Source organism: Anopheles marshallii, chromosome 3 (assembly GCF_943734725.1).
Source record: "Anopheles marshallii chromosome 3, idAnoMarsDA_429_01, whole genome shotgun sequence".
In the NCBI taxonomy this organism is placed as follows: Eukaryota; Metazoa; Arthropoda; class Insecta; order Diptera; family Culicidae; genus Anopheles; species Anopheles marshallii.
Genome location: NC_071327.1, coordinates 1929197 through 1944524, shown reverse-complemented (window position 1 = coordinate 1944524; position 15328 = coordinate 1929197). Strand labels below are relative to the sequence as shown.

Genomic DNA, 15328 nt, shown 5'->3' with positions numbered 1-15328 from the left:
AGAGAAAAAAGGGCAAACCATCATACCTCACATCCTGTCGGCATTGTGGAAAAACGGAAAAAGGAAAGACGGGATTTTCACTTCACAACCATTCATTCATCATTCCGCGTGAATGGAAAGGAAGCGCGACACGATGATACCTCGCGCTGTTTTTCATTCGCTGCTGGTTTTCTCCCCATTGTCAACTCGTTTAGAGTGTTTTTGGTTTGATGATTCGTTGGTAGTAAGGTGAGAAATTGAATTTGAAAGTGAAGGTGGAAAACATGCGTCGCGTGGGGATCCATTACTGATTTGTTTTATTTTCAGTGGCGATGCTGCGTTCGTGTCTGACGGAAAGCGAGTCGTAATAACAGAGATCTCGAGGATTAAGACCGTCAATGATGTGCGTTGAGTGAAAATTGAATCCTTCCATAACGAGATGAGATGTTCGGTTAAAAATAGCTCAACGGTAAGTCTCTTTTTAGCGGTGGCACATTATCGCCACTAAAAGCCATTACGCACTTGTATGGGTTCGACATCTTTCTACTTTGCCTTTTCGCGGGTGTCGAGCGATGACAAACGCTTCCCGATTGTGTCATACTTTAAAGTCTCCTGTTACCCGCAGAAGTGCTACTGTAAACAGTATTAATCGAAGGATTCCCATCATTAAGGAAAAAAAGCAAGTCGATCACAAACACGGCACGGAGCTGCTATTCACCCTCGCATGATTAGCTTCGTTCGCGGAATCGCTTTTTGGATCGTGATGAAAAATAGATTCCCAAAAGAAAATAAGTCCTACGTGCGTAATTGAAACCACAAAAAAAGCGTCGCGGTTTCATGTTGGACTTGCAAAATTTAGCGAGACGCCAAAGAACACGGGGGAGGGAAAAAAATAAACATATCGCTGGCGCTCGTAACACCCGCTCGCTTTTCCTCGGCTCGCAAATTCTACCACGCAGTTCCGGCGTTCCTCTTGACCAAACATCATCAATCACTCGGTTGGCTGGTGGCCGTACGCGCAAGCATACGCTTCATCCTTCGCATTCCTTTTCGCCCATCCGCCCCAACGAAGGACCTAAGAAATGGCTGCACCGGCTCAATGAACAGCGTGCCGAGAGCGAGAGTGTTTGACAGGAAAGTGATTCTTCTCGCCTGTTGGCCCAACAGGAGAGTGGGGTTAAATGGTGGGTTTCAGTTACAGCATTAATCCATTTATTATTTCCAGTTTTAAAGTACACGACCCACCGAAGGGCAGCCTCCGGGTGGCAGTGGCCATCCGGTCCGGCGGGAGCTTGTGGTTTTGTTCTGCTGCCCGAACTTGCAGGCAAGCGCTGAATCCTCGTTTACTGACGGGCAAAAGTCAAGTCAGCTTTTCAGTCGTCCAATTTTAGCAGTGGTAAATAGAAGACGTTTGCGCGTAAATGGCCGTTGGCGAAAGCGATCGATGACGTCGCGATTTTATACGCATGAATGAAGGGCGGTGGGTCGAGGGACGGAAGGATGTGCCGTTTTTCGTCTTGTTTGGTGTTTGTTGCTGACATCATAAAATCACTTATCATGTACCGATTCTTGCCTTATTCGTGGCTAGTTATAGTTGAAAAGATAACCGGATAACATCTTTTTCTGTTCAGCATGGAGATAACTAAAAAATGATGAAGATAAAATCTTAATCTCGCCTAAATGTATGCAATTTACAAACAAATTCAACTTATTTAACAAATAATACATTGTGCAATACGTTGTCATTCAACAATTGCTTACAACGTGAAAGAAACAGAATATAATAACATCATTCATTTTGTCGATCGATGCTGCAAAAGCAATCAACTTATTATGCCTTTGAACAACAATGCATCCATTAACCATTGCAACCATTTGCAAAGCTTGATTGCAGACATGCGATACTGATGCCACAATTCATTTCACCACGCTTCTTCATAAAGTTCTTCAGTGTTTAAAGTGATCCACCGGGTGGTAAGCAACTAGCATCCAGAACACCCAGAGCTTCTTCAGATCGTGTCATTCATACCCGGCATAGGTTGAATTAATCGCGCCAAAAGTCTGTACCCGGGAGTTATCCGAGCCGTGCCATCAAGTCAATCATTAATCTTTATTAAGTCAAGGCAGGACTCGGTTTATGCGAAGGTCATCCGGCGGAAGGAAACCGCCGGTTTCCGAACCAGTGATGGAAAGGTGCACACGATGGACGAAGTGTTTCTGTTGCAAAAACACAAGACGGCGTACCTGGTTGGGAGGTGGAATTAAAAGCAAGCAGGAACAAGCATTCTGACGGATGGTTTTGTTTTTCTTCCTGGCGCACTGAAGGAAAGTGAAAAGCAGTGATTAATTTGCAGGCTGCTTCACAATCACAAGTGTTTTATAATTAATTGAGCTGAGATGAAGTGAAGGAAGATATTTCTTAGCTGTTTCCGATCGATGCTGCTGGAACAGTTTCGGTTGAAGTTGGGATTTTAAAGAAGTATGAATTTTGGTTATTTTTTAGCCTATTATCTACCTGTCCACATGCCGGATGTAACCTACTTACCAATGCAGACCAGAAATAAAGGAATAATAAAACAGCACACCGCTTCCAACCATAAAACACCAACACCCATGTGCCATAGCCTGGGAATGTCCGACGTCCGGGGCAATAAAAAGGTCGAGCATTTGAAAATGAAGGCGTTAGAACCGTTTTAAAGGCAATAATTCATACTTTTACGGCTACGGTCTTCAGGTCTAACGTGGTAAAACCGATGGTGTGGTCTTGGTGGCTTGCTGTTTTTTCTTCTTTTAGCTGGAAATTATTCATTCCCATTTCCGTGCAGATTCTTTGGCGTGTTGGTGGAATGCTGGACGTTTATGATGGTGGCAGACTTTTAAACACACGGCGCTAGGAACCGACCATCATTCGGGTTGATGATGCAGCATAAGATCAGAGTTAGATAATGGTAATAATATTTACGGCTTTATATAGGGATGGATGGATTTGATTTGTGTGAGATAATACATATAAAATGCATTATGCGGAATATAACATTGAGGTGAATGAAATAAGGAAATTGCATGGACGAATAATAAAAGCAAGAGAAGGTTGAGTTTATAAGACTACTGAATCCGGTCAAAACTCGGCTGTACAAAAATTAAAAGCAACGAGTGTTTTTGTAGTTATAATTAAAAAAATAAAAAGATAAAAGGCAAGCCCGGAAAAGATATGATAATCCTCAGCTTTACCAATGTAACTTTCATCTTCGGAGCTTGTCAAACCAAATCAATGAATATTGACAGTGTTTTTTTTAAAATTCTAGACATTTAGTCAGTTCTACACCACATCTATTAAACCTGCTTTCAGTTTTAATTTCTTTTCAAGATTCAAAGTTCTGTTTCGGGTGAGTGTAGAATATTGAGCATGTGGTTCAATGAAAACCAGAAGCGCATCTCCGAAAATCAGGTCAATCATTGACCTGTGACTCTCGCGCACAGTGAGCGCCATACCAATCATAGCATAGAAAACGGGTTCTCTAACGCTATTCAGTTATGCTCTCAATGTACCTCCGCCACACAAGGCAGCCAAGACAAACGCAAAGCCATTAAACAGGCAGCACGCATCGTTGCAGCGGAAAGCGAAAACAAATCTCATCATCGCCATATGTGTGCGTTTTCGGTCCCCGGCGGTTATAAGGGTAACCCTCTCAAGTCCACTTGAGGAAGTGGAATCTCTCACAAAAAAAGCCTCGTGCAAGATGTAGCAGCAGTTATGCCCGGCACTGCACGGCTATGCTGAGAATTGTAACTGCGCGAACAACAAACATGGAAGCGCTGCATCGGGCAAAGAGGATGAGACGAGTCCGGGGGTTACAAAAAAAATCTAACTCCATAAATTCTTCTTATCTCTGGCAGTTAATTTTTATGTATTTAGGTCAAAACGTTCGGCTATTCGTGTGCAGTGCAGAGTGTGCATTTGCAGTATTCGATGTAGGGACACTCGATGTCTGAGCTTTGCATCTTCACCGGATTTCTGGATTGGTTGTGCAGCGACAGAATCCATTTCCTAGAAGTATATTGACAGTACGTCCGGGCCCGTCTATTGCTCACGTGGTGTCGAACATTCTCGCTCAAATGGTAGTTGATTTTGCTTGTACCGCGGTGAAGCATTTTGCCCTTCCCCTGGCGGGTGAATGATACTTGCGACTTCGATGCCCCGCGAACTTGCCGGCTCTGTGTCATCGTGAGCTAAGAATGCATTTCGAGTATGAGCGTGCACGTTCGTAAGCTAGGTAATAATCCGAACTACCGAACCGAAGTGGGTCTTGGTCGTGATTGCATCAGAACTCTGATGAACTTACGGACCATCAGTCAATTAGCTAAATCTTCAGTCCAATTGAACCCCAGCACATACGATTGGAAAGGCACAGGTTCAAGATTATTGCACCCATAACGTTTACCACCGTACCAGGTTGACTGCAACACGTATTGCAAATGGGCGCCAATCGATTGGGTAACCTCGGTTGCAGGAAGTAATGTCAACCGTAATCAATTTAGCGTACCCGAAGGCGCGGCCTCTGTAGCAAATCAATCATGGATGCATCAATATGTGACTGAGTAGATGCAGAATTGCGGCTATAGAACATCGCCGGTGGTCTGCATAACCTAGCGGACATTTTAATAGACGACATCGCAGGCGGGATTGGTCGTTAAACTGCATTGCATGTGCCGGCTTTTTGAGCTATTACTACGATACCGTTAGTGAGCGAGAATAAATAAGCTTTACGGTTGTTTCGTGCCACTCGGAGAATATGATTTGATGTATCTAGCTTCCTCGATGGTCAGGCAATCGAGACATGCAAATTGATGCAGTTGGTGCATACATCGCATAGGAATGCAATTGCATACCACCGATCGTTTCGTTTAATGGTTCACAAATCAGCTAATATGTTTGGTGTTGTGGGGAGTCTTTATGGGTTAAGCATTAGTTTTTCCTTTGCAAAATTCAATGACAAATCATGACGCTGTCTGAGCTAGTTCTTCAATGGCATCGACATGAAAAGACATCATATTGGATATTATCATTCAAACAATGTAAGACAAAGAGTCAGAGAGGAGATATACTAAGACCAAAATACGTAAAGAATGTGTTGAGTCTGAAGATTCAGAATATTTAACTGATGACTTTCCTCCTTACCGTTGCACAACGACAATGCATTGTCGTTTTTGTACCGTCTTACAATAATCCATCTTCTTGTTTCAAAAAGCATTTTCCTCAGCGTGATGTTATGACGCTAATAGTGGCAAAAGTGCTAGAACACCGGTATCGGTAGGGTCGTTTATTTATGTACCATCCCCAAGCAGTGTGCCGTCTCGACACACGACAACAAGACACAATAAACTATGCAAATGCAAGCCACCGCGAGAGGCCTGAACCGATCCTCACGCTCCTTTGGTGAAGCGCGTGCGAGATAAATTAAACCTCGCTTTCGGACAGGCCCATTCTGACTGATTGCCTCCGAGGAGGACCCGATGCAAGAAGGTAAAGCTGAAGGTACAGGATGTGTATGGATGATTTCGCTCCGATTGCAAACGTGATCTTGGAAGAACGCAATTCAATAAACGCATTCATCTGTATTTACACGCTTGTCGATCCGTACGCCCGTGCTGATTGTTGTGCCCGAGTGCATAATACAAATCACGATGCGAGATGCAACAATGTGTGCGCTCAGTGTGCAGAAGGAACTGAACAGTTCAATGAAGGCGTTTCTCTGGTGCTACATGCTCAGAAGGATAGAGATTTTTATCATTCATTAAGGGCATTAAGCTTTCCCATGTACAGCACACGCCCCATACGCACCTGTTTTTTAGATTAAAAATGTTCTACCAAATGAACTAGTTTTATAGCGTGGTGAACAGAACAATAAATTTTTACTGCACACTGTAATGGACAATATTTCGTGTCAACGAATCATAAATCACCGGGCATAAAAGCGAACGATAATAGTACCACGTGTGTATGGAGGATGCTGCACAGGTAGCTTTATTCCTTTTTCATAACAATTTAAGTTAGTTCAATGAAGGTGGTTAGACCTGGGTGAGTTTCTTGCACCGTCAGGGTATTATTTTTAATGGTAGAAACGAGTTTCATGACTAGACTGGTTTTAGATCCTGGTAGATTTTATACTGAGAATAATAGTGTCAAATTCGTTTAATATCTAAAGTTCGTATAAGGAGCTAGTAAACTCCATCATTTTAGTTGAACTTCCATAACCTTACCCAATCGGAACCATATTGCGCGCAGACACATATTCAAAAGCACCAGCTGGGGACAGCTTTTCGGAAACGCCCCAAACGACCATCGGTCTGCTTTAGGAGCGCCGTGCTGTATGCAGAACCATCTGCCCCGCTCTACTGGGTTTATTGGACAACAGAATTGATTTGTCGACGTCCTGGGAATGTTTACACCGTGCCACAAGTGAAACGTTCCAACCTCACGTCCCTTCAGTGCATACATACAGGCAATGATTTATGGGAACAACCCGAATGCTAGCACTACACGCTGGAGGTGGAGGTTTGGCGTATTGAGACCTCTGTCCGGGTATATTGTACTATGTTTCGCTGCTCCAATTGTCCGCTGTAGAGTAGCCTGCGCGAAACCGTTCACAGCATGGCGAATCGGAACGATAAATATTTATTTCATTTCGCCCAGTGATTCCGCTGACGTGCGATGAATTTCTCAATGGGATGAAACCTGGAGTCCAGGACGCGTCCATTCTGCCGATCGCTGGTGGTTTGCGAAGCCCGGGCACATCCTTGATTGTCATTGTTGTTATAATTTATGTGGCTACTTTCTCGGTGGACGGAGGTAAGGTATGGGGCATTCCCGCCTTGGATTGAATTAATAATTCCGAACCGTAAGCAAACATACACACATTCCTTCCAGGGCAGACTAATTGTCGGTTGATTAATCGCTTCCCGGGGGCTGGATGGGTTCCAAACCTCCGCGACTATTCTTGCTGGATCATCTCCATCAGCGTCATTCCGCGTCAGAATCTGGCAGGGAATGGGATTGACTGCAGATGGATGGAGCGGACGATTCCCGACTGCATCTATATTGATGCTTCTTAGGGAGCAGTGCTCATTCGAGAACTTTTTCCGTTTTATCGACATCGAGGGAAAACAACATAGAACCCTCGATGTCCAAGCATACTCTCACTAATCTCAGACCCACTAGGCTTAACTTATCTATCGATCGTTGAGGACTACTTTCAATTGAAAAGCACTTAAACATTACCATGCAGAATGTTTCATATTCTTCCTGCGCAACTCCAATTTCCAGCGTTCCGTCCGTTTGTCGTCTGCCAGCCGGTCCAGACGGTGCCGGAGTACACAAAACAAAAAAAGCAATCGCGTATGGCGACGGTGGCATTTGCCTTCGCAAACACGCAATGCACAAACGCAATGGACACGCGTTCGTAATCAGCGCAAAATGCGACGCATTGCGCCGTGGCTCTAGGCGCACGTTACTTACACTCGTCCCCAGTGATTCTACCGCAGACAGTGATCAATTGCGCAAAGTGCTGATGGACCGTACGGTGGATGGGTGGGAACCGGGTGTGTCTGACAAATCAACCCCTCACGCGCGTAAAGAAGGAAAATAAAAGAATCAAATTGTGTGAGTAATGATGCAGTGGGAATTTAAAAGTTAAATTTGCGGTACGTGTGGCTCGTTTGTCGATGATTTATTGGTGGGCGAAAAAACGGAGCTATTTAAAGACGCATTTTTTGTTGTAGTTGGTACGATGATTTCGATTGTTAACTGCATTACATGGTTCTTAGCAGATGGCTGACCGTTTCAGACAAGATCATACGATCGGTACACGCGGGATGGGATAAAGTCGTGCAATGGACATACTCAAACTTAATGGACTTATTGCGTTTTTATCCGATTGAAACACGCATTTTACGAATTTCGCTTCATCAATCGCTATGGTAAAGGGTTCTTTGAATGCAGAATGACAAGATAAAGTCATCTATAGCAGCAGCAACAGATCTCAATTCAATATTCATCTTGTTGTGGTCAATAATTGTCGTAACGCCTTGGGTTATGCAAAATGCATTACAAATTGTTCTTTTTGTAGCTAAAAGCATTTTCTTAAATATTACTCAAGCTTAAATAATCGCTTTTAAAGAGATCGAGTTATAATAAATAATACGTTAAATTAATTGTACACAAAAATATCGAGTTTAGTGCTACCAATAGGAGAGAATTGTATGATATCTGATGTTTTCTATACTCCATAATTTATCAATAATGCGCAGTTAGAGTTAAAACACTGCACAGTAGTACTCAGTTGGGTATTAAAATTGAAATCTAACCGTGTTCTTTAACATTTGCATTTAACACTGTTTCCGTTCCAAAAATACCGTTCGCTATTTTCTGGCTATCCTTTGGGAAGACCGTTCGACTGGTCACATCTTGCAAAACGGGTTGTAGTGCCAACTGTCCCAACCGTGGGTAGCAGATGGTAACCGACCGCTTAAAACTACCATTTAATGGATTCCATTTCACCAGAATCCGGCTGTGTTGATAGACCGGACTCACGATTCATCATCGCCACTTCAACGGCAAAACATTTCGCACTCCAAGTCTGCCGTTGATGGTAAGCGATTAGTTGGGCGCGTTGAAAACCGGCACGCTTATTCCGTCGTTGCTGAAAGGCAAAGAGGTTTAGCTGGTGGGGTTTTCTCTTGCGAAAAATGGCTAGGAGGATGGCAAAAATGTATCATCCTACGCCACGGAACGTGGCGAACCGTTCATCGTAGTAAATGAATTTCCAACCGTCAACATCGTCATCGCCGTACTCGTCAACAGTTATCGGGCACACAGTACCCAGTGTACCGAAAGTGAGCGAGTGAAGTAATCATCACCATTCTTCTGAATAGCTTGAGTGTTTTTCGCAAATGTAGTCTGCAAAATATTTCCCCCGTTTTTCACCACGAAAACCTCTGGTAATTTTTTTGTTGAAAAGAGTTTTTTTGGCCTACGGATGATACGGTTGATAGCTACAGTACTGGAACGGCATATCTACCTTTTTGATGGAAATATTACCCACCAATCACCATCCTCAACTGCCCTGTGGGACCGGTCGGCCAACAAATTAATGCGTTCCAGGGGAAAAACAGATCAGGTTCTTTACGCTGCTTTGAGTGAAAGGAAATTTCTAATTTACGTAATTAATTGGAATGCCCAGTAGGTTAATCTCCTTGAAATTAGTAGCTTTCACTTCTTAGTTGAAGGATGTTTCGAGGATCATCGATCAAAGTGTTGTCGCTGCAACGTTCTTGAAGCGGATAGGGATGGAAATTTTATTGGAATGGTTTTTCTTTTTTACCAATCGCCATGATTTTGCATCCTAAACGTCACATTAATTAGATAATATTATATGCTTCCTCAAACGAATTGAGCAAATATTTGATCGCACTCTTTCGCAACATTCTATTGAAATTTCAACTACTTCCAAATGACTGAACCTCCTACCTGCATCAAAAATGAAAGGAAACAAAAATATTTCACACTGTGCACCATGGCCAGACGCTCTCCCAGACGCTACGAGGATACTCCCATGTGGCGACCCATATATCGTCCTTTGCGATAAATAAACTCCAGCACGGTGGGTAAAAGCCATTGAGTGAAAATAAATTACTCCACCATTACTGCACTGCAACTGACGGTGGAAAATGCACCGATACGTTTGCTAGTCCTGTGGGTCGTCTTACAGACGAATTCAAGTAGACGAGCGTGTCTCTACGGTAGCGTTTCTCTTCCCAGAGAGATAAACTAGGGAAAGCAGACAGCTCGAATGCCCTTTTCCCAGACTGTATTGTGTAATTTGTTTACCCATAGCATAATGCTTTTGTATGTGTGCAAGGAATTTTCTTCAAACTTACTCGTCAGCACACCAATCAAGCGATCCTTTGGTGGCGTCACTTGACAAAACGTACGCGACGTAGCGCGACAGGAGGTCATACGCTTCGGAGGGCACATCAGCGCCACAGAGATGAATTTAATTTGAGCACTTTGCTAGAGTTTACGCAAACAAAATGTGAACTTTCTGTGTCTAGTGCTGAAGGAAGGCGTCACGGCGAAAATATAGTACCGTGACCAAGTGTCATGTGCTGTCAGAAACGGAGAAGAGTGATGAAAGAATGCAGTCCAAAAGTGACTGCATAATGCAATTTATCAAGCCAGCTGTTTCTGCTGATTGCTATGTGGCAATCAGCTAATTGCATTACTCGGTAAAATTGATGATTTTAATATAAGTTAAGGTGAGATGCATTCGTTTAGCTAGAATCGTATGGTTCGGTTTTTTGGTTTGGTATTTGTCTGTAGAATGCTTGAATTATTTAATATAATCATTGTTCCGAACAATATAATATGGTTTTTTTTAATGAAACAGCATATAATATGAGTATGTCATATCTTGTACTCTCTGATGATAGAACAGTTCTTGAGAAACGTTTTACCCACCGGAAGTTTGGGAGCCCATGTTCACAGCAGAAATAAATGGCTGACCATCCGTTAAACCCATCTTCACACCTTTCCATTTACCATTTCCGGTGTTTCCTGTCACGTTGGTAGCTGGTGATTAAAAGCGGAAAATGTGTATTATTATTGAGGTAAAAGGTAATTTTTAATGATCCAATGACTAATGCTCACCCCTTTATAAATGTGTTTAACCTGCAGGACACTCTCTTACACGGTTTGAAGCAAAATCACATTAGGATGAATGATTTCAGTAAACACATCCAGCGTAACTTTGAGGAATTTCACGCCACATGGTGAGAGACTTCATTTTTTCACCATTCCTCCCGCTTTTTAACACTTGAATTATTCGCATAAACACATTCCCCACATTCTGAACTGCTCACTAGCGTAACATAACACGGGCCAAAACGCACTGAACACGCCTGACAGGTAACAAATTGTCACGCTGTTCCAGTTCGTGATGCAATTTCGTTAGTCTCCGCTCCTGCATTCGCCCGATCTATCATAAATCATCTTCTCACGTGCGAATCAATTTAACGTTACAAGAGGCGCTAATCACTCACTCTGAGAGCTGGACTTCATCGAGGGACTTAGGGGGCACGCATCAGTGCCGCGCACAGCGCAGACGAGCCATGGCTGATCGATGCTGTTAAGTATCGTTTTCAATTAAAACGTCCATTAATTTCGCTCTCACCTTGAGTCATGGGTGTAGGTTCCATTTAGTAAGCGGAACCGTCCACTCAACGCATGATCGCGATGGCGAGGAAATTCCATCTTAGGTGGCAACATCATTTGTATTGCCATTTGAGGAGTAATTCTCTCTCTTCTTGCTCTTGTTTTAATGCCTTTTATGTTCAAAATAAACAATGATATTTTTACTAATGCGCAATGATGTTACTGACCGATGTACAGTACTTTTTTTGCAAAGGGTGTTTTATTATCTGCCATATAGCACGACAAGGTTCTTTATTGTGACTGTATTTATTGAATGAATTTATATCATTTGATTTATTCCTTACACCAGTCAGGGGCAGAACACCGCACTCAATCATAAAGCCGACGTCATTCTTAAGTACCTCCATTAATTAGGGTTGATTTATCGTGTCGTATCGAGTCGTTTATCCGAAGCATTTTACTTATCGGTGGAATTTGTTACATCGCTAGAAAGCATACTACATTGCTATCGGCATTCCTTCCCTAACCCAGCACCCAGATAGACACAAATAGTTCGGAAAAGGGTGAAGTGGTAGCTGGTATCGGTAATTATAAAAACGATCAAACCATCTGCACTAACAGTAGTGGTAGCTGCAGCAGCAGTATCGCTTGTTCAGAAGCAATCCGATTGAAGATGCAGTCGTGTTTAGTTGGAAAATAAATGTGCCACTTAGAAAAGTATTTTATCTCCCTCGGGTTCCTCGCTGCCGGTTTCTGTGAGAAAAGCATCCGAGTACTACCGGTCGCAGAAGTTGGATAAGAATGCGCTCAAAACCATATGTGCACCCGGTACCACTAATCTTGTAGAAAACGAGAAAACTTTCCTATTTGATACACTCAAAAATTGGCTTTTTGGGGAGAGATACTTAATTACAAGCCTTGCAAGTATGTTCAAAATATAAAGAAAGTCGAATCGAGTCTGAGTAATTGGATGATGCTTGCCTCCCAAGCGTGCTGTGCTGGTGCGATAGCCGATTTTCATATTTGCAATCGTGCGTGTCGAATCTTGATCCTAATCAGCTGTCCAACAAATGAAATCAAAGCAAGGTGAAGTACTACAGCATTACATGCTGCATTGTCATACAAACTTAGCCCACTTTTTAGCCTCCAATTAGTTATTTGAATCTGTTTTTCCATTTCATAACACCACAACAAAGAACCCGGATATATCCAAATTAATCAACAATCCCGCATCCCGTATTGATGGGAAAACTTTCCCTTGCTTATTGTCTTGTAAGACTTGTACTTTACTTCAACCATAAATGTTCAGCTTGCTTTCACTTTTCCAAACTCAATCGCAAAGCTTCTAATTCTAGTCTGTTGTGAACAACGTAGAATATCGCAGCCATTAATCTTTGCTGGTAATTGGTGAAATTGGTGAAGCAACTTCCCAGACGATAACAGATGCTGTTAGCTGTCGCTTTTTTTTACTTTTCCATTGTCTAGTCTGGAAGGGCTTAGACTGATAAAACTCTTAGCCGACTTGCATCGAAACAGGATTTACGCACTTCATCTAATCATGCTGGCTCTTCACGTCACATCAGCAACAGCCCCAGACACTCATGGAATGGATATCATTCTCACGTCCAGAAGAAGGAAACAAAAAAACTCCATAAGCTCCTCATGTCCAAATCGCAATTTGGACGGAGGTTTTGACGTTGAGTTTTCTCCTCACATTTTCCCTCACGGAAGCTAAATCTGATACTACAGCTGGACCAGCAAGTTCGGCCGTGTGCTTTCGGATCGTACCGAAAGTTTCACATCAGGTCAGCAGTCAGCTTATGATAATTTCATACGAATGTCTGCGTAAAATTGGACGTACCGTCTGTGCGGGTTATTTATTTATGTTGTTCTTCTTTGAGGAAAACGCCCCCCAAATCGTACTCTCACACATCACTGGATGGGGAACGAAGTTTCCTGGATTTACCTCCTTATTTGCACACTTCGGAATCGAGTTTCCGGCCAAAAAGGCTGACTACCGGGTGGTGTGCTACCGGAAATCTCGGCTTTGCACTTTTCTTGTAGGCCATTTTTGCGAAGGATCAAATTGTTCATAACATGCCAAAAAGAAAACACACACATCGTAGTCGTGTGGGAGCACCCATTTCTTTCAGGACTTGTTACTTTGGGGCTTTTTGCCAGGCGTCCGAGCATTAGGCACCAGATGTATGGGTGCTTTTGGTATTTTCATGGTTATTAATAGATTATTAAAGAAAAAGCTTGCAGCTGGTGCTTGGTTGCCCCAGGTAGCGTACAGGGAAAAGGGTTCTGTCTATGAATGTGAGAATCATTCTTTTGCTTTACGGCATAACTCTCCAAGATGAAAATATTCTGTCACCTACGAACCTACGGTACGTTTAATGGTGTGCTTTTACCCTTTTGAAAATTATTTATTTCCTCTGTGGGAAGGACACCTCCAGTTCGAAGCTGTGTGCCTGGAATAAGAGCAACAAAACCTTTTTCCTGATATATGTTATATTATCAACACAAAGAAGTTTATATCACAGAGGACGTGCAAAGGATTCTTAACCTTTATAAGGGAGTGTCGCAATTAATCATTTCGTGAAAGAAATTCTGTGTTATTGTTCATAAAAAAAATGAATTTTTGTTAAATTGCCGAAGAAATTGCTCTCGAAATCTCGCAACGAGCACAACTTCGGAGTTTCTTACGTCACGTAGTTATGTTTGTGCCCGGTGGAAAGCAATGAGCTGACAAGCAGTATCGGCTCCAATCTTTAATCTGCTAAACACTTCTATGTCCTAGCAACAACAAAAAATAAAATAAAAAATAAAAAAGGAAATAACATCACCACACTCGCGGCGCTACAAACACCTTTCGTTTCGTGTTGCTATAATTTATGTGACAAGATTACAACGAGCATAAAACGATAATTTATTAATTGGTTCGAGTGAGACAGCCCTCCACGACGCCAAACACCAGGGGAAGAAGAATTCGGGTAATGGAGAAAGTGTTACGCCGAATGTGTGACGAGGTGTTTAGCATCGAATCGTTAGATGGTGATCACGATCCAAACCGTTGTGTACCGGTTGTTTGCTCAGCGTCTGCATAAACGGATAATTTATGTTGGGTGTTTTTGCAACACGATCGTACCGTGCCGTTGACGGGTTTGCCGCCATAGGGTAGAGGTTGCACACGGGAAGCGGAAAACGATCATGACGTTCAAAATGCGTTATTAATTGCGTTGGGCGTAAGCTTTCGGTGGTGATTCGATCGCGATATTCGATCGCCCAGGCAGTATGAGATTACAGCGAGAAGTGTTAACGTTAAATAAACCCCAGTTGCAGGATTGACAAAAGAAGTTAAACATATTTTGTGAGGAAAAATGTTGCTATAACACGTTTAGCTGCTGGTAGAATAATTGATGGAGCTCAGAGTTTTCATGAAACACTTACCATAAACTTGCCGCTAGTTGCCAGAGCTGCCATTGTGGTCCTATCGAGCCCGGCGGCCATGTTGCGATGCTTCTGCAGGCCGAGCAAATGTTCCGTCCGGTCCATCGTCGTCGTGCGTCGTTCCGCTATCGCCAGCGTAGCGGAGGTGGCAAACATCGGGATTCGTATCCCGAAATGTTCCCGGTGCGAAAAGGAGGCACAGGGGACGCGTGTCTGTCGATGTGATTGGTGACGTACGATTCGTTGCACTTTACTCACAACCTTCCGTTAACCGAAATAAAGCGGCGGTTACAACAGCGAACGAAGTCAATCCGGGAGTACCTCGGTGTGCCGATAACACTTTCACAGCGAATCTTGATCGAAATCGATTGGATTTTCATAACACTAGTTCCATCGATGGAAAACTGATAGTGTCTATCGTTACTGCTAGAAATGACTTCGAGTGCATGTGCTATCTTGCGATCCGGAGTTGCAGAGTTCGCCGCTTAAAAAAAAACGAAAATCACAGACATTCAGCGGTTGTTTCCACGGAAACTTTATGACCCCAAAGTCATGTCCTTCCGAAGGTTAATAAAAGCGAAAGCACGGAGTAGGAAAGCATGTGCGAGGTGTGATCGGCAGCAGCATGTAAATTACGGTACGATCGAGTGCATTATCACTTCAATGTTGGAGTGCGCTTCGGTTTGG

At 43.0% G+C, this 15328-nt stretch overlaps 1 protein-coding gene across 1 annotated transcript in view; it reads right to left on the bottom strand.

Moving 5' to 3' along the window:
- LOC128710787 (uncharacterized) overlaps positions 1 to 14797 on the bottom strand; it is a 62942-nt gene extending 48145 nt beyond the window's left edge. Inside the window, exon 1 of the mRNA XM_053805640.1 lies at positions 14642 to 14797. Within this exon, the coding sequence (XP_053661615.1) occupies positions 14642 to 14797 (156 nt within the window). The remainder of the gene's footprint in view (positions 1 to 14641) is intronic.
- Between the last annotated feature and the right edge of the window lie 531 nt (positions 14798 to 15328).